This window comes from Oncorhynchus tshawytscha, linkage group LG20 (assembly GCF_018296145.1).
Source record: "Oncorhynchus tshawytscha isolate Ot180627B linkage group LG20, Otsh_v2.0, whole genome shotgun sequence".
NCBI lineage: Eukaryota > Metazoa > Chordata > Actinopteri > Salmoniformes > Salmonidae > Oncorhynchus > Oncorhynchus tshawytscha.
In genome coordinates this window covers 37,172,567-37,200,478 of record NC_056448.1, presented here as the reverse complement: position 1 = coordinate 37,200,478, position 27,912 = coordinate 37,172,567, and the positions used below count along the sequence as shown (strand labels likewise).

General features: G+C 42.4%; 4 protein-coding genes and 1 long non-coding RNA gene across 19 annotated transcripts in view; 2 read left to right on the top strand and 3 right to left on the bottom strand.

Annotated features, from left to right (window-relative positions):
- Window positions 1-532, top strand: part of sptan1 (spectrin alpha, non-erythrocytic 1) — a 52,732-nt gene extending 52,200 nt beyond the window's left edge. For all 10 annotated transcript variants that reach the window (XM_024381666.2, XM_024381673.2, XM_042302617.1 and 7 more), the window contains one exon: window positions 136-532. In XM_024381666.2, the coding sequence (XP_024237434.1) occupies window positions 136-261 (126 nt within the window). In that variant the 3' untranslated portion in view covers window positions 262-532. The remainder of the gene's footprint in view (window positions 1-135) is intronic.
- Window positions 520-4,788, bottom strand: dync2i2 (dynein 2 intermediate chain 2). Of its 4 annotated transcripts, none has more exons than XM_024381684.2 (9): window positions 4,459-4,788; window positions 3,680-3,962; window positions 3,326-3,435; window positions 3,073-3,230; window positions 2,844-2,953; window positions 2,311-2,478; window positions 1,875-2,107; window positions 1,267-1,424; window positions 520-1,002 (listed from the first exon to the last, which is right to left on the bottom strand). In XM_024381684.2, the coding sequence occupies exons 1-9, from the start codon at window positions 4,524-4,526 to the stop codon at window positions 764-766; spliced, it is 1,527 nt and encodes a 508-aa protein (XP_024237452.1). In that variant the 5' UTR covers window positions 4,527-4,788; the 3' UTR covers window positions 520-763. The 4 variants fall into 4 exon arrangements, with proteins under 4 accessions (XP_024237452.1, XP_024237453.1, XP_024237454.1 ...); XM_024381685.2 differs by having other exon boundaries at window positions 3,680-3,940; window positions 4,459-4,787; XM_024381686.2 differs by having other exon boundaries at window positions 3,680-3,819; window positions 4,459-4,786.
- Window positions 4,789-5,305: 517 nt separating this feature from the next.
- LOC112220085 (protein SET) lies at window positions 5,306-9,088 on the bottom strand. 3 transcript variants are annotated; one of them, XM_042302616.1, is made up of 9 exons: window positions 8,856-9,088; window positions 7,878-7,935; window positions 7,639-7,781; window positions 7,352-7,455; window positions 7,158-7,271; window positions 6,842-7,012; window positions 6,432-6,462; window positions 6,343-6,347; window positions 5,306-6,208 (listed from the first exon to the last, which is right to left on the bottom strand). In XM_042302616.1, the coding sequence occupies exons 1-9, from the start codon at window positions 8,923-8,925 to the stop codon at window positions 6,188-6,190; spliced, it is 717 nt and encodes a 238-aa protein (XP_042158550.1). In that variant the 5' UTR covers window positions 8,926-9,088; the 3' UTR covers window positions 5,306-6,187. The 3 variants fall into 3 exon arrangements, with proteins under 3 accessions (XP_042158550.1, XP_042158549.1, XP_024237460.1); XM_042302615.1 differs by having other exon boundaries at window positions 6,332-6,462; XM_024381692.2 differs by having other exon boundaries at window positions 6,343-6,462.
- A 93-nt stretch (window positions 9,089-9,181) lies between these two features.
- Window positions 9,182-18,822, top strand: uap1l1 (UDP-N-acetylglucosamine pyrophosphorylase 1, like 1). Its single transcript, XM_024381689.2, has 9 exons — window positions 9,182-9,859; window positions 12,403-12,607; window positions 14,441-14,616; window positions 15,431-15,603; window positions 15,782-15,975; window positions 16,292-16,432; window positions 16,694-16,879; window positions 17,084-17,150; window positions 17,607-18,822. The coding sequence occupies exons 1-9, from the start codon at window positions 9,574-9,576 to the stop codon at window positions 17,694-17,696; spliced, it is 1,518 nt and encodes a 505-aa protein (XP_024237457.1). The 5' UTR covers window positions 9,182-9,573; the 3' UTR covers window positions 17,697-18,822.
- On the bottom strand, window positions 15,800-20,052 carry LOC112220086. The gene is made up of 2 exons (XR_002948826.2): window positions 19,996-20,052; window positions 15,800-15,999 (listed from the first exon to the last, which is right to left on the bottom strand). It is a non-coding gene; the product is annotated as an uncharacterized LOC112220086 (long non-coding RNA).
- Between the last annotated feature and the right edge of the window lie 7,860 nt (window positions 20,053-27,912).

Here is a 27,912-nt window from a genome sequence, read left to right as displayed (position 1 = left end):
AGTGCTTATAGAAATGAGTATTAAATAGTACCAGCATTTGAGTATGAGCTTCAGCCATAAGTTGCACATTTATGTCTCTTAAATAACTTAAGGTTAAAACCTCATACCTGACCATCTCTTCTCCTCTTCATTCAGAATCTGTCCAAGGAACAGGCAGACTACTGCATCTCGCACATGAAGCCCTACCTAGACAGCAAGGGCCGGGAAATGCCCTCGGCCTTCGACTTTGTCGAATTCACCCGCTCACTTTTTGTCAACTGATCCCTTGCCTGCCAGTGACCAATCGGGATGCGTTTGTCACGCACACATGCTGAAACTGCATGATTCTGACACTAGAATACTCCATAGTTATCAGTACCTATATATATCTCACTCTTTGTGCTTCACTGTCAATAGCCTAGTGTTTGCATTTGAATGTTTTAGCTGTTTTAGTGCTTTCGCTGGATTTAAGAACCTATAGATATGGTATGCTGTAACATCACAATAAGGACTGCGGTGTGCTTTAATAAACGCTACTGGTTAGAACTGGAAATGTCTTCTGTGACTTTATTACATGTTTTCAGTACACACAAAAGTCTTAATAACCAGTTCAGTACCTACTGAGTAATATTTGATGTTTCACGATAACAAATCCATCTAAAATAATATGGCACAAAAACGCACGTTCTTCTACCTATATACATCCACAGATATGCCAGCAACCTTGCACGGAGACGACCCTGTTATTCTGTCATTTCATTGGCCCTCTCCTTCCTTCCTCGACTCACTCTGCCACCTCATTAGCTAGTTGTTCCAGCTTGGCAGTCTCTCGGGGCCCCTGTTCCGTCAGCTCCGTGCTCAGGTGCCAGATGTTGACGGAGCCGTCGGCGTTGCCCACCGCTAGGAGGTCTTTCCGTCTGGGGTTGAACTCCAGGCAGTAGACTGGTTGGCCACCCGTCAGCTGGTCTAGGGTGGCTGCTGGTCTCAGGGACTTCCTGCCCAGATCAAATATCTGCACCAGACCTGGGACGAGAGAAGGTTATGGGCTTTTAAACTTGGCTGTTTAGTGAAAAACTAAAGGTTAATTGATGAACTGGTGAGTTAACTTTACATCAAGATGTGCCATTGTTTTTAGCGGTTAGGGACTGTTTCAGACTTTATGGACTTATCGTAAGTCTGAATGGGGGGGCCCCGTAATAATTTTAAATATATTAACTCTGGCTCAAGTCACGCCATTTATAGTGAAGTTCTGTGAACCAATTGAGAATGAGCTGAAATGGAGCATACCTTGTCCTGTGGCTGCAGCAAAGAGGAGGGGCCTTGTTGGTGACCAGCGTACCCCGAACACATATGAGTCGGACACCCGCAGCGAGAGCAGCGGATCGGGCTGCAGCAGAGAGTGAAGATGGGCCAGGCCGTCGGTCCCCACACTGACAAACAGGTTCCTTAGACACGAAATGGGAGACAACTAGATCATAACTTTGATTCATTGACAGAATATGGTGCTGTAGAGTTCAAAACTTATTGCGAGATGCAAGTTAGCTACACGCTTCCAAATGTACTATAGGAACAGGGCAAACCGGTAAACATGAATATCACTGGTTCATTTTGGAATCAAAACACAGTATAATGACAGTTCCGAATAAAAAAATGTTCAGTTCAATTCTCTTATTTTTGTAAGTCTTAAACCATAGTCTCAAGCATTCAGTCTGGTTAATTTCTCACTAAAACCACCTTCAGGCCTGACCTGAACCATGGGGAAGATCTCATTTGCACTCCTCGCGTCATCTCTTTCTCAAAACCCATTGGAGGTCATAGGGGAGGGACCTCTGGCTTTCTCATTCAAAGGGATGTGAGAAGTATGCAATTGATCTTCCCACCCATGTCTCTCTCACCTGTGGAAAGGGGAGCAGTGCAAGGAGTGGACAGGGCCTCCTCGGGGGCTGAAGGAGAACTGGGCTGGGGCACGCAGAGTCACACTCTCTCCATCGGGAGGTGCTGCCGCCAGCGTCTGGGCTGAGAAAGAGCACTTAAGGACCAGACCGCTTTCGGAGCCCACCAGGAATGTGTCCAAGTCCCAGGGAGACAGGGCCAGGGAGGTGACCCCCACATTGCTGCTCCCTCTGTTCTGTAGCAGGCAGGCAATTACAAGAACAACATCAGGAGTTTTTTTGAAGGTTTAAGAAAATCTCTATAGAGAAATGCCCGTTTCAGACAATTTTGTTAATAACAATCATATTTCATCTATTAATCACACATTTTCATGCAAAATCAAAATACATTTTCAAGGTCTGTGAATCACCACGTTGGCCCCTGTATCCCGAGTCTCACCTTGCTCAGTGCACTGTTGTGAGGCACCTGCTGTCTGATGAGGGCAAAGCCGGCACTGAGCACCAGCCTCCCCTCGTCTGAGTCCACTGTCCACAGCAGCACCCTGCCCCCAGAACCAGCACTCAGCACCACCATCTCCCCTCGCCTAGGTCCAGGGACCCAGGCTACCTGAAAACACACTTGTTCAGACCTCTGTCATGTTTATTATGACTTGCAACTGAAAATGTGTGTTTTTTATTGGACAAGTCCAGGTTGTCCCTCAATTTCAATCCCATGTCTTCTGTTTGGTGCCTAATGAACACAACCCTGCTATGAAAAATCTTACTGTCATCATCCCATAAAGATTCTCACCACTATGTGATATTCATGTGGTTTATTAGTAATATACAAGGGACCTACAGTACATAGGGACTGTGTACAAATTACACCATGAGAATAACCAATACTAGATAAAGCATTTACCATCAGTTAACGTGTCCTCCTGAATGAAGGTGTATTTTAGTGCCATAGTAGGCAGTATGAAGTATCTATACCTGGTAGACTGGCTCTCGGTGAGTGTCGGTCGACATTCCTGTCTGCGCCAAAATTAGGTCCTGTGTCCTGTTTGTGTCCCAGACCACTACCTCTCCACTGTAAAGACCCCCTGTGGCGTTGGGTAGATGGTGAGAGAAGTAAGGACTGAGCTACACAGGACAGTTGTATTTATGTACTAAGATCAGTTGGTGATCAAACCACTAGCGGAAGCAATATGGAAGTGCATACCAGCTATGAGAGAGGGTTGAGAGGGGTGGAAGGACAGAGACATTACTGGCCTGGCCACATCTATGACCATGTCTGGTCGTTTGGGGTTCAGGCCTCTGCGGTCCAGGTTCCAAGTGCACACACAGGACTTCTCTGTGCTCCAGTCTCCGTCATCAACACTGAGACAGATAGATCACTGTTCACCTCAAGTTTTGGCTATACAACAACGATGTTGGCAAACATGATGGAAAATGAATGTGAAGTTTGAACATACCGACCGAAGGCGCAGGCGATTACTGAACCTGTGCAACTCCAGGATATACTGGTAACTTGAAGACCCTTCTCCTGGGCACTGGGGTGCTGGAGACAATGTATGCATGAAACCTACACATAAACACATTTTAGAATTGACAATTCAACAGGGGGAAATGCACACAAAAAAATTGTCCAATATCAAATACAATTTGATTTGTCATATGCCAAGCCGTTAACCAACAAGGCAGTTTTAATAAAGAGTTAAGAAAATATTTATTAAATAAAAAGTTTTTTAAATATTTTTTTTTACGTGGAAATAATGCACACTGGAATATTGCACATTTTGTTGGTGTGTTACTTATACTATTCTCACCGTTTCGTTCTGATCCTCCCAATTCACATCGAACCCATCAAACGCATGACTCTTGGCGTTGCTGGCCAACTCCTTGACAACCATGTCCTCCACTCGATGCAGGAAGTCCCTCAGCCCGGGAGACTCTGGTCGGAGCTCACCTTTAGGGGGGAGTTGGTATATGAGGTGGTCTTGTGGATCCGTCTGGGTGCCATTATCTGCATTAAGCAGGGGCTGTATTTCAGCCTCAGCTGTGTGTACGGGCCGGGTTTGACAACCTCTCTGAAAAGCCAACAGACATAGCCTACTTGGATTATATTAGGCCTAAATAACATGTTAAAACATGCCCATAACTGGCTTGATGATTGTGTGTCTAATTCCACCAACTGTTGATGAGAACCCCTCTTTTGTGTACCTTGTCATTATTCAACTAGCTACTAGTATGTTTAGAAATGTGTTGGGCTTCACAACAACGCTGAAAATGACACGTTGGACAATGCACGTGGTCAGCCCACCACCAACTCAGGATGTGCCGACTGTTGCTCCAGACCATCATCGCTAACTAGCTAAATATTTTGGCTAGCTAAAAGAAGGCTTGATTGGCAGATTCAGGAGCTTTAGCAATACTCGACACTGGTAGTAATCATGTGTCTGATCTTTTCAGGGCCTATAGCCTTGTCATATATGGCCAGGTAAGTAAATGTACACGAAATCGTTAGCTAACTCAACAAAACAAAAATCAGCTAACATGCCATAGCAAACCTCTGATGCTAGCTAACTAGGTTGTCAACAGAACATACCGATTCCTGTGCAAACTGTTGCGATTTCCTCCACAGCGACTCAACGCCCAAGGCATCCAAAGTTTCATCAGTGAACATGACTACTGTGCCTCATAGACGTACCTGTCTAGCTAGTAGCACAATAATATCCCCATACGGATTTACATATCAGTGAACTTAATTGTGTCTATTCAACACAAACAGACATGTTTAGAGATGGATTTTACTTCCGTTTACCGCTGCTTCCTTGGAAACACTTCGACGATGGGACCAATCCGTTTTTTTCTAAGCACCATGCGCATTCCCCTCATTGGTCCGGGGTTGTCATTTTGGCCGTTGGAATACTTTTACAATGCACCCACCCTTCTTCCTTGCCTTGAAGTAATCGGTGATCTGATTGGTGAAAGCAATAACTTGTTTGGTATTACAATTGGGTGACAAGGAGTGCCAAGCAGGCTAGGTCTAACCTGGTGCAAGAATGTCAACAGGGGCACACTGTCTGAGACAATTTATATTACTTCTTAAGCATTTGTGGTAGAATTCTAGCCTGCCAAGCAGGGGAAGGGCATGTTTTGAAGTATTTAGAATATACAGAATGCATCTGTGAGCAGACAAAGTCAGTGGTCCCATTGAATATGAATAATGACCCATCCAGCATTCAATCACAGGGGATTTACCCCCCCAAAAAACTTGATTTAAGTTATGGTGATCAACTGACTAGCTGTTGTGACTACAGAACAATGGATGACCTTGTAAAATCGGATGATCAGTAGAAGGCTCTCCAGACAGTAACAATTGTTTCCCCATCAGCCTAAATTAGATACCCCCACAACACACATTGTGTCAAAACAGTTCAGAAACTACCCCAAACACTTGTGTATACATTTATTGTAACAAAGCAACTGGTACACTTAAAATGTTAATGTGAACAGTTTTCCAGTGGAAAAGGTGGAGATCACTAGTATATCCTATGAGATTGTATAGGGTCTCTACTTTCTCTTAAATAACCTGTTAATTAGCCAAGTTCAAAATTACAAGAGCACATTTTTTGGGTTTTGTTTTTATTAAAAATGTCATTTTCAAACCTCATGGGTGTCTGTAAAACATTACAATGAAAAGTCAATCAACATAAACCCAAATGTTGAGGTGTCAAATGCCCACTTACCCCACCAAACCCCATTTAACTGTCTACAATAATAACCGTGTCATACCAAGATATCAACCCCAAAACATTTACAATCGCTGACAGGAACAAGCCGGTGCTTTCCGTTAGTACAACGCATGACGAAGAAAATGTGTCAACTCCAGAAGACCCCCCCCACCCCCAAACTCTGCATTAAAGAAAATGTATCAAATAAAATAAAACGTGGCCAGGGATGCTAAGTTATCACTGCACCATTGCTTATCTTTATTCAACTCACAAGTTAACAGAAACCTTATTTATCATACATATAAATTGCGATTCGACTTTATTTTAGTCTAAGATGACGTGCAGAATGCATGTACTTTTATTGGTCTTCATGGACATGTGTAGTAGTATTATGACACGCGAGACGGCAGAGTTTTCTGATCTGGGAATTTACTCGTCTTCAGACATGGTATGGACAGGCGGAAGCTTGTGGAACAGGAGACAGAGCACAAAATAATACAAAAATAAAATGAAAACAAAGCTTCTTGCTCCCAAGCGTTGAAGGATGATTAGAAGGAAAGAATGGGCAAAGGTATAGGTTGGAATATGTCCTTTTCTGCCTTAATCATCCTCGCCGTCATCCTGTAGAAAAGAGATACACGGTTAACCCCATGCCCGAAGACTAACATTTCAGACAAGTGGCAGTCAACCAACAATTGTTTATAACGTTGACAATATTGTCCAAACAAGACCGGAGTGAATGACCTCTACCATACCTCTCCTTCCTCATCGTCATCTTCCTCTCCTTCATCCTCATCCCCTTCCTCATCAATGTCCTCCAAGCCCTCTTCCTCATCTTCCTCACCTTCCCCTTCCTCATCATCCATGTCAGGGACCTTGACGAGTTGAGATGTCATATGAATAAGAGTTCCCAAACATAATGCCAGCATGAGACGATTTACAGTCCAGAATCTAGGAATCCAGAAGAGATGTCTAGGTGGCTGGATATGGTTTTGTCATGCTCCGTAGAACCCTATGGTTATACAACACACTTCTGAAAGGGTCCCCGGAACACCCGTAGAAAAATCTCGCAGATTTAACTTTTTACAGAGCCACTTTGGTCTGACCCTATGGCCGTAATGCCAAGATATTTTGTACAATTGTAAGAAACATGCAGAATACTCTACCAGAGTAAGACGGTGCTGGCACAAATTCAAAAATGTTTAGCACACCATGGGCAGTCAAAGAACTATGGTCAATAGCATGAAACCGTACCAGGTAATACTGCAATGGGTTTGGCCAGATGTCATCCTTAACGACCTCTCCTAGTTCGTCTGCCCCAGCGTCAGAGTGATCTGTGAACCAGGTGAAGAAGCTCTCTGGTTCTTCATGTTGCCTCTTCTTGCCAGCCTTGTTCGGCGTTTGGCCGGCACGCTTTGTCAGGTCCTGTGAGAGGGGACAAATGAATAACACAAAAACGGCACACATTTTGCATCCAGCATGACGTCACAAGACAGGACTTGAAATATATATATATATATAAAAAAGACTACATATAAGACACACTGTAAAAATGTAGGTGTAAACATACCTTTCCAGCCTTCCATTTGATTTCAGTTGACTTTGAAGATGGGTCCCCACTTTCATTCAAGTGAAACTCTTTGGAGAGGATTTTGTTCTCAAAGTACGGGTTCTCATCGAAGTACTGGGGAAAAAAAACACTGGTTAATTTACGCGCCATTTAGTTTGAAATGCACGATCAAAAAAAGAGATGTAAATACTTACAAAATCTATTCTGTAACCTGACTTGATGTCCTCAAACTCAGTCACCTCCACTCTGGTAAGGTAATGAAGTGCCTCCTCATCCTCTTCACCAAGAAGGGCTGAAACTGAAAACAAGAACACATTTACATAGAAAGTTTGTCACCGAACAGCAGTCTGTATATCAACCCCTTAAATCAGACCGATGGAAACATTTGTCACTTGCAGAATCCCACCATGATCAATAGGTGTACAATTCCTCAAGAAAAGAACACAAACTAGTAAAATAAGAGCATGATATCTGAACTTACCCTGTGGGTGGTTAACAAATGTAGTGACCCAGAAGTTGGGGATTTTAGCTATGAGGTCTGACCGCTTCTGGAAGAATGGCTGGCGTAACTTATTGTACTTCTGCTCTACTTTTAAAATCTCCTCACTGGCCTGTTCGTTCAATCTAGAGGGAAGAGAAATGTGCAACACAATTTGATGAGATGTATATGGTAAAAGGTTTGTCTTATAAACCACAAAAGTTCCAGGATAATTAACTCACCTGTCAATTTCATTTTGTACTTCGTCAATGTGTTCAATAGCTTCTTGTTGCTCTTTTTCTGAAAGATATTAAATTTGTGTTAATTTTCTTGAAATAAATTAATGAAATTGGATGGGCATGTAGAACATCTTGATGGTAAAAATAAAGACATGGTAAAGAACCAACCAACGTAAACAACGTATAGTACACGAAGACTTGCGCATTGGGTACCCAAGCTAAGCATTCCACCATCTTTTGTAGTAACGATTACCTCTCAAGCTATGAAGTAAGTAGCTCTCTAGCCAAAGTACTCTGATGCAGCTTCCTGCTGTTTCTCAAGGCCGCGTGGTTTGAATGAAGTGGTCGCCGCACGCTGGGGACTGGTTTCACCCCTCAGACAGTGGGTTGGCATAATAGCCGACTATTAGGATCTTACTAGTGCAATATTTTTGTAGTAATCTATGTAGACCCTAGTGCTGCATTTTGTTAGTTTACAATGGCAAGTAAGTACTTCTACGCGTGGGTGCAAACCGCGATGGCGGAGCAACAATGAATGTTGGGCCTCACGCAAACAAATGTTAGCTTGCTAGCCAACTTAGCTGTCGCATTTGTTAGTCTACTAACTAGCTGGCTATTTCCCAAACAACGTGAAGTTAACAAAACATGTGTAAGGTACTTAACCTTAAGAAGTTACATGAATTTGGAAGTACACGCGAATTACTCCCAATCCTGCGTGGCACAATGAGCTTGTGCAAGGCACAACATGGCCTCCTCCAACGACGTTGTAGCATAGTTGGCTAGCCAGTTAGCAAGTTCTGTTCTCACTACTAGTCCTGCAAGAGCCATCACATTTCACCGTTGGCTAAAGCCTCCATCAAATAAGTACATCGTTTTGGACTAACTAAAGAGTGTTCGCTTAACCAAAAGTATACGCCATGGTAACAGTTTTGCAATATAAAAACTATAAATTGCGTTGTATAGGAGGCCGCCATTTCTTACCGGAGGTCTCGTCCGCTCCATCATGATTAGAGTTTTCCTTTCTAACGACTTTCGCCGACGAGGCTGCCATGATTTTCGAACACCGTAGATGTTTGCGTCAGAATATATATTCCCTGTTGTTTAGACTTCTCCTCGGGGAAGCGAAAGGTGAAGTTCCACCTTGAATGGTGGAGAGTGCAAATAAAGCGTGTCGTGAACGAGAGAGGCTTTGCTCATGCACACACTCTCCTCTTCTCGCGCTCGCCAGAACGCGCCCCCCCAACTCCTCCCCCAACAGAACGGGTTCGCCGTGTTGAAATCGAATACTTTAAAAATGCATCCTTCCTTCTTTCCTTGGCGCGATCAAACGATTTCCACTCAAAGTAGTGTTTATATTTCTCCGGGGCTGCAGTTGGATACTGTAGTCATTGTACAGTGTTTGTAATATAGCAAGCCAACCACTGAGAGAAAACCGCAATCTAAAACTAAAATGTTTCTTCATATTTTGATGAATGCGCAGTTGTGTGGCTTTGCTTTGCCCAGCCACAGGCAGCAACTCAAATTTAATCACAAGACAGCCTTTGTGTATTTTGCTCTTTCCTACTGAGCCCTGCACAAGTCACGAGTTCCTGACGAAGGGAGTAGCAAACCGAAGATTGACCAAGTCAAACTAACCTTTACCACGGCTGTGTAACATGGTATAGGTGAACGTGTTTCTTCTGAATATTAGGTCGTGAAAATGCTTTCATTTGAGGAAATAAAATCTTCTTTAGAACATGCAGGACAGTCTCACGTTCTGCAATTTTGGTCTGAACTTTCTGGGGATGACAAAAACACATTTCTGGTTGAGTTGTCTCAGTTGGATTTAAATGAATTGCGCGAGCACTGTGAACGGGCGGCGGAGTCTGCTAAAGCTGATCATTCCGCTACAGCCGCGGACCAGCAAATTGAGCCAGTATCTTCAGAATTCATCGGGAGCATTCGGAAGAGTGATCACACCGCCTTAACTGGCTGGGAAAATGAAGGTAGGCTACTGTATTCTCGATATGAGAAAAGTAAACACTCAGCTAGCTAATTTGAAGTGAAATCCGGAATTGCCAATAACGAGGTAATCCCCGCTTCGAGATGGTGCTGGAGAAAATGTAACCTCTTAAATTCATAGACAGCGATATGGGATGCAAGGATTGACCGTCCACGATTTGCAAATTATAGTTTTAAGCATGTTTTAAATCTATACAGTTTTTTAAATGTTTTTTATTTTTTTATACAGTGTTTAGAAACATTACTCCATTACTATTCCATCCAAGCGTTTAAAGAGCGTTGGGCCAGTAACCGAAAGGTTGCCGGTTCGATTCCTCCTGCGGAATAAGTGCAAAATCTGTTGACGTGCCCTTGAGCATGGCACGTAATCCTAATTGCTCCTGTAATTTTCTCTGGATAAGAACGTCTGCTAAATGATTAACATGTCAAATTTGTGAAACAAGTGTATATTTGTGGGGCTCTGATGCGGTACGACAATTGCGGTACGACAAGTTTAAAAAATATTTACGAAATAAACTTAAGTAAAATATAAACACAATAATATAACAATTTTTTGGTCCTTCCTCTGACACCCCCGAGTATATAGGTCCTGGATGGCAGGAAGCTTGGCCCCAGTGATGTACTGGGCTGTATGCACTACCCTCTGTAGCGCCTTACGGTTGATGCCGAGCAGTTGCCATACAAGGCAGTGATATAACCGGTCAGGATGCTCTCGATGGTGCAGCTGGATAATTTTTGGAATGATTTGGAGACCTATGCCAAATCTTTTCACTCTCCTGAGGGGGAAAATGTGTTGTTGTGCCCTCTTCACAACTGTCTTGGTGTGTTTGAACCATGATAGTTTGTTGGTGATGTGGACACCAAGGAACTTTAAACTTTTGACCCGCTCCACTAAAGCCCCATTGATGTGAATGGGGGCGTGTTTGGTCCTCCTTTTCCCATAGTCCACGATCAGCTCCTTTGTCTTGCTCACGTTGCGGGAGAGTTTGTTGCACCACACTGCCAGGTCTCTGGCCTCCTCCCTATTTTTTAGTTTTTCATTTTAGCTTTATTTAGGCAAGTCAGTTAAGAACAAATTCTTATTTTCAATGATGGCCTGGGAACAGTGGGTTAACTGCCTGTTCAGGGGCAGAACAACAGATTTGTACCTTGTCAGCTCAGGGATTTGAACTTGCAACCTTCCGGTTACTAGTCCACCGCTCTAACCACTAGGCTGCCCTGCCGCCCCAGCCCCATAGGCTGTCTCATCGTTGTGTTGTCAGCAAACTTAATGATGGTGTTGGAGTCGTGCTTGGCCACGCAGTCATGGGTGATCAGGGATTACAGGAGGGGACTAAGCATACACCCCTGAGGCATTTCTAAGTTATATTCTTCAATAATCAATGGGTAATGTTAATTATAAATCCCAACATTTATTTAGCAATTGCAGATTGCCGCTTTTTTAAAATTAAATAATTGAGTGACTCAACTTTGCTGCACTTGGAATTGTCGCGACTTGTGTAAAATTTGAGAAGTATCTAATGCTCCTGTAACCAAATTTCAACATATTTTTTAGAATATGCCTTTATTTTCTGCAAAATCCCACTGTAAGTAAGTTTATAGCCTACTGCTCAAAGAGGGTAGCCTCATATGAACCACCCTGATCTCACAAACTTACATATGCGAGATCAGGATGGTTCCTATAAGACTACAAAGAGGGGTGGGCTGTCATCTGATCATAGCGAATGTGATTATCTAAATCCAATAGCTAGTTAGCTACACTGTTGAAACAATTCCAACTAGTCTTTACTTGTGATTGGAGTTCATTCTGCTGCTGACATCTGCCTCTTAGGCTTACTAACAAACAGTCAAATTGAAGCCTTCCCTTGCAACTCAAAAGGAAGCCACTTCTACACTGCCGTTCAGAGCTGGTTCCTTCCCACTGGGCACACATGTCAACTCAACATCTATTCGACGTTGATTAAACGTCGTTGAATTGAAATGGCGTGGAAACAAAATGTATTCAACCAGTGTGTGCCCAGTAGCTTCTGCCTGCAGGACAAGTGTAGGTGCCAGCGCTCATGGGGTCAGTGAAGTGGGGGAGGGGGAATTTTCCAAGAAATTAGCTAGTTTGATGGGAAATTCATTTAAATAACAAGAGAGAAAACAATGAAAAAATGTAATGATTAAAACACTCTCATAGGAGGGCAAGGGGGCAGGTGCTCAGACACCCTTAGACCTCTATCTGTGCATGTGCCTGGGTCCCACTGTCATTTGAACATATGGCAATTACACTTACATTTTGATAAAGCATAGGTCAGGGATTTCCGAAATGTGTATTTTTTTGTTGTAATGGTAAATGAGGACTGTCAGGCCACTGTAGTGCACCAACATAGTAGCTTACTCTATAAAACCACAGCAAATACAAATGTTGATACTAACACCTGTTTGGTGAATGTCAGTGTCAACCTTGTTTCTTTGGTTTGTCTGTGCTCTGCCATGGTGCTGTAATGATTGTTTTCTTTCCTCTGGTATTGTCCTTTTACAGGGTTTTTGCAAATTTCCCAGAACAGAGTGGCTGTGCTGCTGTTGGCTGGTGGCCAGGGGACCCGTCTTGGGGTTTCATACCCCAAAGGGATGTACAATGTTGGTCTCCCGAGCAGCAAAACTCTGTATCAAATCCAGGCAGAGCGCATCTGCAAAATACAGGAGCTGGCGAATGCAAAGCATGGATCAAAGTGCACAGTACCATGGTGAGATCTCATGGCGGTCAATTGACTGCTCTCATTTTATGAGCTGGCACAATTTCAATTCAGTGCAATATGGGCAGAATCAGATTCATTTCCAAACACATGATCAAAATAAAAAACAGTGCTGTTAAACTGCAGATCACACAATACTACACTGCTCAAAAAAATAAAGGGAACACTAAAATAACACATCCTAGATCTGAATGAATGAAATATTCTTATTAAATACTTTTTTCTTTACATAGTTTAATGTGCTGACAACAAAATCATACAAAAATTATCAATGGAAATCAAATTTATCAACACATGGATGTCTGGATTTGGAGTCACACTCAAAATTAAAGTGGAAAACCACACTACAGGCTGATCCAACTTTGATGTAATGTCCTTAAAACAAGTCAAAATGAGGCTCAGTAGTGTGTGGCCTCCACGTGCCTGTATGACCTCCCTACAACGCCTGGGCATGCTCCTGATGAGGTGGCAGATTGTCTCCTGAGGGATCTCCTCCCAGACCTGGACTAAAGCATCTGCCAACTCCTAGACAGTCTGTGGTGCAACGTGGCGTTGGTGGATGGAGCGAGACATGATGTCCCAGATGTGCTCAATTGGATTCAGGTCTGGGGAACGGGCGGGCCAGTCCATAGCATCAATGCCTTCCTCTTGCAGGAACTGCTGACACACTCCAGCCACATGAGGTCTAGCATTATCTTGCATTAGGAGGAACCCAGGGCCAACCACACCAGCATATGGTCTCACAAGGGGTCTGAGGATGTCATCTCGGTACCTAATGGCAGTCAGGCTACCTCTGGCGAACACATGGAGGGCTGTGCGACCCCCCCCCCCCAAAGAAATGCCACCCCACACCATGACTGACCCACCGCCAAACCGGTCATGCTGGAGGATGTTGCAAGCAGCAGAACGTTCTCCACGGCGTCTCCAGACTGTCACGTCTGTCACATGTGCTCAGTGTGAACCTGCTTTCATCTGTGAAGAGCACAGGGCGCCAGTGGCGAATTTGCCAATCTTGGTGTTCTCTGGCAAATGCCAAACGTCCTGCACGGTGTTGGGCTGTAAGCACAACCCCCACCTGTGGACGTCGGGCCCTCATACCACCCTCATGGAGTCTGTTTCTGGCCGTTTGAGCAGACACATGCACATTTGTAGCCTGCTGGAGGTCATTTTGCAGGGCTCTGGCAGTGCTCCTCCTGCTCCTCCTTGCACAAAGGCGGAGGTAGCGGTCCTGCTGCTGGGTTGTTGCCCTCCTACGGCCTCCTCCACGTCTCCTGATGTACTGGCCTGTCTCCTGGTAGCGCCTCCATGCTCTGGACACTATGCTGACAGACACAGCAAACCTTCTTGCCACATCTCGCATCGATGTGTCATCCTGGATGAGCTGTACTACCTGAGCCACTTGTGTGGGCTGTAGACTCCATCTCACGCTACCACTAGAGTGAAAGCACCGCCAGCATTCAAAAGTGACCAAAACATCAGCCAGGAAGCATTGGAACTGAGAAGTGGTCTGTGGTCCCCACCTGCAGAACCACTCCTTTATTGGGGGTGTCTTGCTAATTGCCTATAATTTCCACCTATTGTCTATTCCATTTGCACAACAGCATGTGAAATTTATTGTCAATCAGTGTTGCTTCCTAAGTGGACAGTTTGATTTCACAGAAGTGTGATTGACTTGGAGTTACATTGTGTTGTTTAAGTGTTCCCTTTATTTTTTTGAGCAGTGTATATTTGCAAACTTAAAAGTTCTCAATTTGACTGAGCGTTCCTGCTCTCTGACATTGGTTTTCCTCTGTGTGCTCTATGCTACTGTTCTGCCATCATCAGGTACATCATGACCAGTGAGTTTACCCTGGATCCTACCAAGAAGTTCTTCCAGGAGAAGAAGTACTTTGGTCTGGATCCCTCTGACGTGGTCATGTTTGAGCAAAGGATGATCCCTGCTGTGACCTTTGATGGAAAAGTCATCCTACAGGACAAAGGGAAGATAGCTATGGCCCCAGGTAAGAAAATGGCATGGAGTTGGTTGACAGATTAAAGTGAAGTTTTTATTAAAGCAGGAATATGTAACTTTTTGGGCAACCTGACCAAATTCATATAGAAGTGTTAGTTACAGATCTGTCATTCTCGTTGAAAGCAAGTCTAAGAAGCAGTGGGCTATTTCTATGCTTCTCGTTCTTAATTTTTTTAGTTTTTCATATTTTTACTTTCGGTTTTGTACACCAGTTTCAAACAGCTGAAAATATAATATTTTTGGTTATGGAAAAAATTTCAAGGCAGTTTAGATGGTATAATGAGTCTCTACTCCCCTCAAACTCAACTCTGGACCCCGAAGCCAGTTCCACTGCATTTTTTCATTGTTCCCATTTAATCAGCGACTGCTTTAGACCTGGGACACCAGGTGTGTGCAATTAATTATTAGTTAGAGCAGAAAACCAGCATGCTCCGGACCTCGTAGGGTAAGAATACTCCTGCCCTACACAATGACTGCTTGTTTTGTCAAATAAACTGAAATTAGGCTACCTATTAGAATTTTAACAATCAGGAAAGACATATTCCCATTCACCCCTTTAGCTTTGTGTGTATTAGGTAGTTAGTTGTTGGGAAATTGTTAGATTACTTGTTAGATATTACTGCACTGTTGGAACTAGAAGCATAAGCATTTCGCTACACCCGCAATAACATCTGCTAACCATGTGTATGTGACCAATACAATTTGATTTTGATTTCTGCATATTGCATCTTTAATGCAATTTAGTTGATCGGGGCAGTGCATATGAATCCATGATTCTCTTTTCCGTCTCTTTAAACTTTTAGATGGAAATGGTGGCCTGTACCGAGCACTGGTGGATAACAAGGTACTTGAGAACATGGAGGAGAGGGGTGTGGAGTACCTCCACGTCTACTGTGTAGACAACATCCTGGTCAAAATGGCCGACCCTATCTTCATTGGTTTCTGCGTGAGTAAAGGAGCAGACTGCGGTGCCAAGGTAAACGAAAGCGAATCATCACACCTACAATGTAATCATGCGGGCATGTTTTCCTGATCCACACTTATTAGGTTGTATACTTGTTATAACTTGGTCACATGCATGTTATTTATATGCACATTTGGTTCTACATTCTTAAGATTTCAAAGGTTATGACAGTTGACATGACTATTTCCAGGTAGTTGAGAAGGCGTACCCAGCGGAGCCGGTGGGCGTGGTATGCAAGGTGAAGGGGGTGTACCAGGTGGTGGAGTACAGCGAGCTCCGCCCAGAGACGGCCGAGCAGCGAGACCCAGGAGGAGAGCTGGTGTACAGCGCAGGAAACATCTGCAACCACTTCTTCACACGGCCCTTCCTCAACGAAGTGGCACAGTGAGTGAGATGAAGAGATGTCTACTGTAATGGGGCAAAAATAAAACCACTATGTACAAGTCATGTGCACAACACTTCAGTAAGAAGAAGAATAAAAAAATGAAAACAATTCTTACTGAAAGTAATGGTTGAATAAATTAAATTAACATTCATTTCTGGAATGGAATGAGTTGAAATTACATGGACCCCACTCCTGTACAATTTTGCACACTGTCACTGTCTTGTCATATTGCATTGCTGATACAACTGTCTGGGCAAAACCAACTTGTGATATAACAGTTTGTAATGTCTTCCATTCGTCCACCTATCTCCTCAGGAAGTTTCAGGGCCAGCTGAAGCAGCACGTGGCGCTTAAGAAAGTCCCTTTTGTGGACAGGGAAGGAAACCTGGTGAAACCCACCCAGCCCAATGGGATCAAAATGGAGAAGTTTGTTTTTGATGTCTTTCAGTTTTCAAGGTGAAATTCAAATTTTGTGACTGATTTGCATTACACAATTTTCCTAGTTTCCAATATTTCAATGATATTCTAGACAATTTTACTAATGTTACATAGTAACCATAAATTGACTGCTTATTTTACCAAAATGATTGCTTATTTAAACAATTTATATTAATGCATGTAAGATATAATGTAAACGGAACACAGTAAAATATTTTGCTACTGAATGACATTCTCCAGCACACCAAATATGAGACATTTTCCTCCTGACATTGGCAGGAAATTTGTGGCATTTGAGGTTCTGAGAGAGGAAGAATTCTCGCCATTGAAAAATGCTGATGGGGCACCTCTGGACACTCCTACCACAGCCAGACAATCCTTACTGGCACAGCATTACCGCTGGGCGATGGCTGCAGGAGCCAGCTTCCTGGATGCCCAAGGGAAATCCCTACCTCCTAGACCCAGGTGGGAGTGAGCGCTACTCTACGTAAAATATGGGGATCTCAATGGGGATTAGAGGGTGGGTGTGTGTGTGCACTTATCTCAACAATAAATCACAGTTGGGATTATATAAATTGCAGACATCTTTTATTTTTTCCTATATGTTGTTCTGTCCAGCACCTGAAACATTGGGATAATGATATATTTCCTTTTTCAAATTCTTGTTAGGGTGACACGGGATGAAGACCCCCCAGCTGTCTGTGAGATCTCCCCGCTGGTGTCTTTCTTCGGAGAGGTGAGGCCACAACAACAGTTCCTACGTGATGTCACTTCCTGCCCTTATTTCCTCCTATTGGAGTCTCTTAACAATGACCATTAATGTTTAATCTGCAGGGTCCAGTGTTGAGTTTCTCTGTAAGGTTACACTAGACTGAGCAGTTACTTCACCACTCTAATATTGTTAATGTGCACTCATGGCAAATTAGGAAAGTGTTCTGTTTTATTCTTGTCCTCAAGAACATGATATCTACTGGCACTTTCCCATGAGAGTGGGGGGAGGTGTATTTTTTTACTCTAAATGCACACTTTCAAACATGTTAGATATTGCTGCACTGTCGAACTAGAAGCTCAAGCATTTCGCTACACTCGCAATAACATCTGCTAACCATGTGTATGTGACCAGACCAATAACATTTGATTTGACTAAAGCTGCTCTCTCCATATCTGCTCTCTTCATGTCTGTCTCCCCCAGGGTTTGGAGCAGCTGCTGGGACAGAAGGTCCTGACGACCCCCTTCCTTCTAGATGAGAACAGGGCAAAAGAACTCCTCCAGGCTCAGTAGCTAGCTCTACAGTACACTGTTCCCATCAGATGGGCTTACCTCTTGAGCAGTTGGGCCTGTTGATATGAGATGCTCATTCCTTGGCTTGATTTCAAAATGGAGCCTTTTGTTGCCCCTAATGGCATGTTTCTCATAAACAGGGTTGTGTAGGTTACTTTCTAAGTGTAATCTGTTACTAGTTACCTGTCCAAAATTGTAATCAGTAACAACTTTAGGATTACCCAAAATCATTACTGTAATCTGATTACTTTGTTACTTTTAGATTACTTTCCCCTTAAGAGCCATTTAAAAGAAGACACGAAGGCTACAACAAATGCATTTGGTGTGCCGTTATAGTGGTCAGACTCGCTCGGGTGGAACAAACTTTAACTTGCGCCTTTTTCAATGCTTAATTGAATGTAATTGAGAAACCGGAAGGTGTCAATGTATCCTTTCTGAATTTAAAAGTCATCGAAGAAGTAATCCTCTAGTTTTTCAAAAGTATCTGTAATCTGATAACAATATGTAACTGATGTAACTGTAATGTCTTGTAACTGATTACAGTTGTTTTTTTTTGGTTATCAGATTAACTGATTACATGTAGAAGTAATCAGTTACTCCATAACCATGCTCATAACTATCTGGTCCTTTCAGATTTTCATGAAGTGTTGAGGAAAGGGGACTAAGGGTCTGTTTGGAATTCAGCACCAGAGCACAAAGATGCATTGGCAATTACAAGGGAATTTTTGTATCCACATTTTTTTTCATCTAAACATGCTCATTACAATGTTGTCCCATACTCTTCCATGATCTATTGCTTAAAAGGAAACAAATTATTTGTGCACTTTAAGACACATTGTGTTTATCTTCTGATTATACACATTTCAGTTAATTTTATGGACATAATTTAAACGGGATACACATTTAAGTTTGCATTTGGAAAAGTGAAATCTAAAAGTTATTGATAAAGCAACTCAAGTACTGTAATCATGATACCTTAATACCAAGGAACTAATATAAAACATCTGATATTTTTACTTTATGATACACTGAGGAAATGTATTGACCTTTTTTACCCTTTTTTATAATGTGTCAAATGTTAATGATCAAAGCAACTGTGGAAATTATAAAGCTTTTCTATACCCCAGCCTTTCTGTATGAAATGCATCTTTTCTATACCCCAGCCTTTCTGTATGAAATGCATCTTTTCTATACCCCAGCCTTTCTGTATGAAATGCATCTTTTCTTTTACATTTTTCTTTGCCTCTTTGGTTGTCAGTAGATACCACAGCCAAGAAGTCCAAATTGGCTATGTTGTAAAAATGAATGAAAACAAAAAAATGTTTGTCTTAATTTAAGGTTAGACATTAAGTTAGCGTCATAGTTAAGGATTAGATTTAAAATAACATTTTAAGAACATAAATTGTAGAACGCGGCACTGTTTATGACTTTGTGGCTGTGGTAACTAGTGACAACCCTCCCCTTTGGATCATCATAATTCAGTCGAAAATGAGTCAATATTGCCATCCAATGGGAACATAACGCTTAACATGATTCAGTTTCCATCCAGTACAGTACACAGATCTTTTTGTTTGTTGCTACGTTCATATGCTACTCGGAAATAACAACCATCTGACTGAACAAGTCGGGGTAGAAGTTGTTTCCCATATTCCCACTCGTAATTCTGTTTTTGAGGATCATCAATGAACTGTTTTGGCGTCGTAAAATCTTTATATGGCCCGTTGTTAGCTAGCACTTGAATACCAAACAAATTTCCCAGTCAGCGTTCTGGAATTCCTAGACGAGGACATTAATTCAGCAAAAATCTATGTACACGATGATGTCATATCATGTACCACGTGAATGCAACTGACCAATAGAACGAACGTATCCGTAGGAACGACAGCAACCGAACAGTAATATTGCAGCCCTCCAGAGATGCTTTCGATCATATTTATTAGAGAGAAAAGGATTTGAATGCTTTTTGGTGATTCGGACAAAATATAGTCAGCTCACTAGTTGTCAGGTTGTATGCATCTAAGCAGAAAGCTTGGTATGTTAATTTGGGGATTTAGTAGACCTTACTGTGAACTACTTACTTACAAGCCCTTAACCAACAATGCAGTTTTAAGAAAAATAAGACTTAAGGTTGATTTAAAAAAAAAACTAAATTAACCAAAGTAAAAAATAAGAGCGACAATAAAATAACAGTAAGGAGGCTATATACAGGGGGTACATAGTCAATGTGCGGGGGTCTACCCTTTAGCTCAGTGCGAATGTTGCCTGTAATCCCTGACTTCTGGTTGGGGTATATACGTACGGTCACTGTGGGGACAACGTCACCGATGCACTTATTGATGAAGCTGGTGACTGATGTGGTATACTCCTCAATGCCATCGGATGAGTCCCGGAACATACTCCAGTCTGTGCTAGCAAACCAGTCATGTAGCTTAGCATCTGCATCACCTGACCACTTCCGTATTGAGCGAGTCACTGGTACTTCTTGCTTTAGTTTTCACTTGTAAGCAGGAATCAGGAGGATAGAATTATGGTCAGATTTGCCAAATGGAGGGAGAGGAAGAGCTCTCATCTCTGTGTGTGGAGTAAAGGTGGTCTAGAGTTTTTTTTCCCTCTTGCACATATAACATGCTGCTAGAAATGAGTTTCCCTGCATTAAAGTCCTCGGCCACTAGGCGCGCCGCCTCTGGATGAGCATTCGCTTGTTTGCTTATGGCTTTATATAGCTCGTTGAGTGCGGTCTCAGTGCCAGCATCAGTTTGTGGTGGTAAATAGATAGCTACAAAAAATATAGATAAAATCTCTTTTTAAATTTTACCAGGCAAGTCAGTTAAGAACAAATTCTTATTTTCAATGACGGCCTAGGAACAGTGGGTTAACTGCCTGTTCAGGGGCAGAACGACAGATTTGTACCTTAGGTCTGGACTTTGACTAGGCCATTCCAAAACTTTCAATTTGTTGGTTTTTAGACATTTTCATGTAGACTTGATTGTGTGTTTTGGATCATTGCCTTGCTGCATGACCCACCTGCGCTTCAGGTTAAGTTCACAGATGGATGGATCGTACTTTCTACTCTTGGTGAACGCGTCCAGCAACAGCTTAGGTGCTATGCTGTCCCAAGTACAGGAACGGGGAGCTACTGCCAGACCTATAGCCTTTACGAGCAAGTACCTCAGTTTTGCACACTCGAGGTATCCTGCGCACAGGTTCAAGTTCTTTTCCATGAAATGGGCTATCTGTGACAAATTCCACCACTGGTTAGGGGGCAGCAGTTCACAGTATGGACGAATAATAATCCCTTGACATACATCCTGACCAAAGCAAAGCTCGATGCTTGTGAACAGAGATGGGTCGCCAAGCTGGCACCGTACGAGTTTGACATCAAGTACATCCCTGGGCCAATATTTTTTTTTTTGCAGAGGTTCATACAACCCAGTGCACTCCATCGCTTGACAAGGGTCCCGTACGAGACCTTACTAGCTGAAGCTAATGCTGTGCGCACAGACAGAGTGCAAGATGTGTTTTGCTGGTCCAACCACCCTTTTGACAAAGCCTCTGACTCCAACAAGGTGGTCATTAGCTGCCAGGCTACTGTTGACCTCCCATCTGGTGCTTTATCAAGACATGAAGTTGCAGCTGTTCTTCATTAACACAGGTGCTGTGTGGGTGATGTGGGCTCACATGCACTGCTGTTGCCACAGCTTCCGCAGGCTGTTATGCTATCAGAGCAGACCGATGTCGATGTTCTACCACACGACCTACTGATGATTAAGCAGGGCCAACATAGAACAGTCTACCTGACAAGACAGAGGTTCTGGAAAGCATAATAACAACTGAGCCTCTTGAACTAGTGTGCATAGACTTTTGGTCTGTAGAACTGTTGTGTGTTGCAGGTGTTCAGAAGTCTCACTTGAAAATAAAAGAGAGCCGCACACTCTAGGAGCTCAGATGCAAAAAAATGTAATTACCAACGTTTCGACAGCCAAGCTGTCTTCATCAGGGTATAATCACAAACACTGCGGGATGACTCGTTTATATAGTGTCAAAAGACACAGGTGTCTGTAATCATGGCCAAGAGTGGCCTAATATCATTGGTTAATAATCAAATATTAAAATGTCATACAAAGAACAAATGGATAGCATACGATCATAGATTAATTTGACTACACAAGTTTACAAACAATTACAATGGCAAAGTCACAATAATCACAAGAATGGCTTCAGATCAAAGTCTACGTTGAGACCGAAGGGCCCAAGGGTCTTTAAATTAAAGATCCAGGCAGCCTCTCGTTTTAACAATAAATTATCAAGGTCACCCCTCTCCTAGGGAGGGTGACATGTTCGATGCCAATATAACGCAGAGACGAAATCGAGTGGCCTGCCTCCAAGAAGTGGGCCGCAACTGGATAAGTAAAGTTTTTACACCTAATGGTGCTACGATGCTCTGAGATACGTACTTTTAATTCGCGCTTTGTTTTACCTACATAATTTTTCCCACAAGGACAAGTTATAAGATAAATAACTGCCTTAGTGAAGCACGTAATAACACCTTTTATTGGGATCGATTTCCCTGTTTGTGGGTGTTTGAAGGATCTACATTTATAAATGCCATTGCATTGAGCACAGCCATTACATTTGTAATTTCCATCCAGTAGGGGCGCAAATAGACGTTGTTTAGGAATATCTTGGGGTGGTAAATCAGAGTTTACCAATTGGTCTCTGAGATTTCTGCCCCGCGAGAATACGACCAAGGGAAGGTCCGAAAACACATTACCGAGACTATCATCGGATTTTAGGATGTGCCAATGTTTGTGAACAATTCCTTTAATTTGTTCAGAGCACTTTGAATAGCGGGTAGTTAGAACGCAAGAATGCGTCTTTTTGCGAGACTGACCTAGAAAAAGGTCATGTCTCGTTTTGTTTTGAATTTTCTCAATGGCAATATTAATCTGATCATTCTTGTAGCCCCTCTCCTTGAACTTTCTTTGCGTCTCAGCCATATTTCTGTCGAAATCGGATTATTTTTTGCAAATTCTTTTGATTCGACAGAATTGGCTGTGGGGCAAACTATTTTTCAAGGACAGTGGGTGACAACTATCAGCCCTCAACAAACTGTTACGATCAGTAGGCTTCCTGTAAAGATCAGTGTATAGAACATTATCTTCACACAAGATCAGAAGATCAAGAAAACTGATTTGACGTGTATCAGATTGCATAGTAAATCGCAGATGCTCAGAACAGGAGTTAAGAAAAGCATGGAACGCCTGGAGCTGTTTAACATCACCCCTCCATAAAACAAAAATATCATCAATATACCGTTTCCAAATAATGTTAGGCAAGAAAACATTTTTGAGAGAATTGAAAATAGACTGTTTCTCCATGTAACCCACATACAAATTAGCATAGTTAGGAGCCATGGGGGATCCCATAGCAGTACCTTTCGTCTGAATAAAGAAATCATTTAGAAACATGAAATAGTTATGCGTGAGTACTATTTCAGCCAATGTTACAATGCATGCACTGGAAGTTAGTTCATTAGGGTCACGTTGCAGAAGAAAATGTTCCATAGCTTCAATACCGCCCTCGTGTGGAATATTAGTGTATAATGACTCAACATCAAAAGTAACTAACAAGGTATTCTCAGGGAGAGGATCAAGAGATTCAATGATAGAGATCATACTGCTGTTCAGAAGTCTCACACCACGCTGTACCATCTGATAGGGAATGGGTCCTACGAAAGGATGAATAGGATATTGGGAAACATGATCCGGGGCCTGCCAATGAGAGCAAAGCACAGATGGCCTCAGGCGCTGAAGTCCCTCATTGCATACAATTGTACAATCCACAAGACCACAGAATTTGCCCCTTTCCTGCTAATGTTTGGGAGGACGCCAAGACTGCCTGTTGACATAGTCTTTGGCTCTGTCATAGAGAACCCAGAAGTTGTCGACTATGACCAGTTTGTTCAGTCCTTGAGGAGAGATCAAATCAAATCAAATTTTATTTGTCACATACACATGGTTAGCAGATGTTAATGCGAGTGTAGCGAAATGCTTGTGCTTCTAGTTCCGACAATGCAGTAATAACCAACAAAGAGATCTGAAAGAAGCAATGACTACAGCACAGGCATCTGCAGCGAAGCAGTTGAAGAGGCATGTTTACCTGTATGACACAAGAGTCAGAGGAGCACTAGTGGAGATTGGTGATCAAGTGTTGCTGGCAAACAAGGGGGATCACAGAAAGCGGGAGCTCACTGACCGTTGGGAGGATACTGTCTACCGTGTCACTGGATTGAATGCTGACAGTCACACTTTTAAGATTCAGAACAGCTCCACTGGACAGAGGAAGTGCGCACAGTACATCGCAACCTGATAATGCCAGTCAACTTTCTTCCTCTTCCCCATGCTGCCGTTGATGATGGAACAGACACATCTGGATTAACAGAGTCTGAGGACATGAATGACGGCCTTGTGGTCTCAGCTGCCATGGACACTGCAGTGGATGATGATGATGATGCTGAGTACAGAACAAAAGTGTGGGTGTTGGAGTTGCCTTCTGAAAGAACGGTGACACAAGCCTGGAGGGTGATGTGTGATCCTTGGTTGCTCAGGATATTCCACCTTTTGGATTCTGTGGAAGATGTACTGCAACTGGAAGGTCTGCCTCGATCAAAGAGTCTTCAAGAATCTGACCAAGACCGTAACAGTGTAGTGAGTGAGCTAATTGACCAGTCTGCTTACAATATCCGCACTGACCTACCAAACTCAGACCATTCCTTACCTTATGCACTGACTGTGTTGACAGACCCACTATTGCAACAGTACACCACACTGTCACTCCTTATGCAGTTGAAGGTACTCTTGGTCGTATTAGGTCAAGGGCAGGAAGGCTATTTAAACCAGTGTCTAGACTGATCTTGAAGGTTAATATGTGAATACAGAGGGTCAATGGTATTGACATGTTTTATTTGTTTTGTTTTTACATCATTGTGACCATGATTAGAGGTTGCAGGATGGTAATGTGACATATGATAAAGTCTCTTATGGTGGTTTATTTTATTACTTAGATGTTTTAAAGTCACTGAGTGCACTTAACATGTAACAGGCATGTTTACCTATGAGGGCTAAGGGGATTGATCAACTGCTTTTCACTCTAATTCTCATGGAGAATAGTCTAATAACTGGAATATTTAGTGACTGTTCTAATTTAAAGCAGGGTCTGCATCCACAGCTTTACCTTTTAGTTTTCTCTTTTGGGTAGTATAAAAATATATATACTTTTTTCTCTGGATTATTTAGTACATATGTTGTGTGTCGCTGTACCTATATTTGTATATTCGCTGTATTTTTGCGCAGTGCAGTTTTGTATTTTTATTATTTTTGTTTGCAAGTGGAATTCAGTTGGGGGGAGTGTAACAGGGTCATATCGGTGATTCCCCTTGCCACTTTATTGTTAAGCCAATCGGTTTTTGGTTTTAGTTTAGTCTTGCCTTTACCTACCTAAAATGGCTTCTTATTGGCTGTTTTTTGTGGCTTGCTTATGAGGGAGGATATTTCAGTTAGAATCGCCCCAAGGAACAAGCATCAAACTAGCGTGTGTGAGTGCAGAGTTGGATGGTGAGCCGTGCATTGCATGACATCCAATTTTGTGCTGTTTCCATCAGAATAAATCTCCCTGACTGGTGCTACAAGTTGGAGTTTGTGTTGATGATTGTACACAACGCAAGAAGTGTACTGTTACACTCCTACATCTACCTGGTCTCCCTCAACAATACAAACGTTTCGGGTAGCCTTCCACAAGCTCATTCCTCATTTTGGCCCATTCCTCCTGACAAAGCTGGTGTAACTGACTCAGGTTTGCACACTCTTTTTCAGTTCTGTCCACAAATTTTCTATAGGATTGAAGTCAGGGCTTTGCGATGGCCACTCCAATACCTTGACTTTGTTGTCCTTAATCCATTTTGCCACAACTTTGGAAGTATGCTTGGGGTCATTGTCCATTTGGAAGACCCATTTGCGACCAAGCTTTAACTTCCTGACTGATGTCTTGAGATGTTGCTTCAATATATCCACATCATTTTCCCTCATGATGCCATCTATTTTGTGAAGTGCACCAGTCTCTCCTGCAGCAAATTACCCTCACAACATGATGCTGCCACACCCGTACGTCACGGTTGGGATGGTGTTCTTCGGCTTGCAAGCATCACCCCTTTTCCTCCAAACATAACGATGCTCATTATGTCCAAAAAGTTATATTTTTGTTTCGTCAGACCAGAGGACATTTCTCCAAAAAGTACGATTTTTGTCCCCATGTGCAGTTGCAAACCGTAGTCTGGCTTTTTTATGGCGGTTTTGGAGCAGTGGCTTCTTCCTTGCAGAGTTCCTTTTCAGGTTGTGTCGTAGTAGGACTCATTTTACTGTGGATATGGATACATTTGTACCGGTTTCCTCCAGCATCTTCACAAGGTCCTTTGCTGTCGTTCTGGAATTGATTTGCACTTTTCGCACCAAAGTATGTTCATCTCTAGGAGACACAACACGTCTCCTTCCTGAGTGCTATGACAGCTGCGTGGTCCCATGGTGTTCATATTTGCGTACTATTGTTTGTACAGATGAACGTGGTACCTTCAGGCATTTGGAAATTGCTCCCAAGGATGAATCAGACTTTTGGAAGTCTCTATTTTTTTTCTGAAGTCTTGGCTGATTTCTTTTGATTTTCCCATGATGTCAAGCAAATAAGCACTACGTTTGAAGGTAGGCCTTGAAATACATCCACAGGTACACCTCCAATTGACTCAAATTATGTCAATTAGCCTATCTGAAGCTTCTAAAGCCATGACATCATTTTCTGGAATTTTCCAAGCTGTTTAAAGGCACAGTCAACTTAGTGTATGTAAACTTCTGACCCACTAGAATTGTGATACAGTGAATTATAAGTGAAATAATCTGTCTGTAAACAATTATTGGAAAAATGACTTGTGTCATGCACAAAGTAGATGTCCTAACCGACTTGCCAAAACTATAGTTAACAAATTTGTGGAGTGGTTGAAAAACGACTTTTAATGACTCTAACCTAAGTGTATGTAAACTTCCGACTTCACTGTATATCCACATCGGACTTAAGTAATCACATTGGGGGCCTTTTTTACAATACATAAATCATGAAGGATTTGACAAATATCCACTTTGTTAGTTTTGTTGAACGTGCGCTAATCTTCTCAATGGAATGGTCTGCGTTCATACTTCCGGCGCCGACCCCTTTACTGCATCTATTGCACGAGCCACATCATTAGGATGATCTGAATGAACATTCTACATTAGAATGGCAATCCAACATCAGTTGATAGAACATCCCAAAATATCATGGAGGTTATTGCATCACAATACTTGGCAGCCATAGCCATGAGTTTACCAGTCAAATTGCCAGGGTAAGAACGTCCAAGCCTGTTCCATTCATTATATTTCTATAATCTTTAGATGAGACAGACATCCAAATGAACTATGACTCCTCTCATCACTTCAGCTTGTGACCAAACTCTTTGGAACCAGGATTGCAAGAAATTCCAGTTCAGTATGTAAGTGGATTTCAAAGGAATTGACCCCAATCCTGGTATTTGTGTCAGTTGACAAAAGAACAAAGGTCAGAGGCAGGAAAAGTTTTACTGAAACAAATGTCAGAAATTCTCTCTGCATTAGAAAGGTAATTGCTGTGAATAGTAGTGAGATCCTTAGTCTTGGTATGTTGATTTTCCAACTCTACTACCCCACTGGGCACAGACATCAACTGAATGTCTATTCCACGTTGGTTCAATGTACAGTTGAAGTTCGACGTTTACATACACCTAAGCCAAATACATTTAAACTACGTTTTTCACAATTCATGACATTTAATCCTAGTAAAAATTCAGTCTTGGGTCAGTTAGGATCGATCGCCACTTTATTTTAAGAATGTGAAATGTCAGAATAACAGTAGAGAGAATGATTTATTTCAGCTTTTATTTCTTTCATCACATTCCCAGTGGGTCAGAAGTTGACATACACTCAATTAGTATTTGGTAGCATTGCCTTTAAATTGTTTAACTTGGGTCAAACATTTTGGGTAGCCTTCCACAAGCTTCCCACAATAAGTTGGGGGAAATTTGTCCCATTCCTCCTGACAGAGCTGGTGTAACTGAGTCAGGTTTGTAGGCCTCCTTGCCTGCACATGCCTTTTTCAGTTC

What these genes read in the sequence shown, in the direction of transcription:
- uap1l1 (XM_024381689.2), top strand. Translation starts at nt 9,574, where the DNA reads ATGCTTTCATTTGAGGAAATAAAATCTTCTTTAGAACATGCAGGACAG. An exon ending in GAAGATAGCTATGGCCCCAG is followed by an intron (nt 14,617 to 15,430) that starts GTAAGAAAATGG and finishes TTAAACTTTTAG; the next exon opens with ATGGAAATGGTGGCCTGTAC. An exon ending in TTCCTCAACGAAGTGGCACA is followed by an intron (nt 15,976 to 16,291) that starts GTGAGTGAGATG and finishes CTATCTCCTCAG; the next exon opens with GAAGTTTCAGGGCCAGCTGA.
- LOC112220085 (XM_024381692.2), bottom strand. Translation starts at nt 8,925, where the DNA reads ATGGCAGCCTCGTCGGCGAAAGTCGTTAGAAAGGAAAACTCTAATCAT. An exon ending in ATTTGTTAACCACCCACAGG is followed by an intron (nt 7,456 to 7,638) that starts GTAAGTTCAGAT and finishes TCTTGTTTTCAG; the next exon opens with TTTCAGCCCTTCTTGGTGAA. An exon ending in TCAAATGGAAGGCTGGAAAG is followed by an intron (nt 7,013 to 7,157) that starts GTATGTTTACAC and finishes CCCCTCTCACAG; the next exon opens with GACCTGACAAAGCGTGCCGG.
- dync2i2 (XM_024381684.2), bottom strand. Translation starts at nt 4,526, where the DNA reads ATGAAACTTTGGATGCCTTGGGCGTTGAGTCGCTGTGGAGGAAATCGC. An exon ending in AACAGTTTGCACAGGAATCG is followed by an intron (nt 3,963 to 4,458) that starts GTATGTTCTGTT and finishes TAATCCAAGTAG; the next exon opens with GCTATGTCTGTTGGCTTTTC. An exon ending in ATCGCCTGCGCCTTCGGTCG is followed by an intron (nt 3,231 to 3,325) that starts GTATGTTCAAAC and finishes TATCTGTCTCAG; the next exon opens with TGTTGATGACGGAGACTGGA.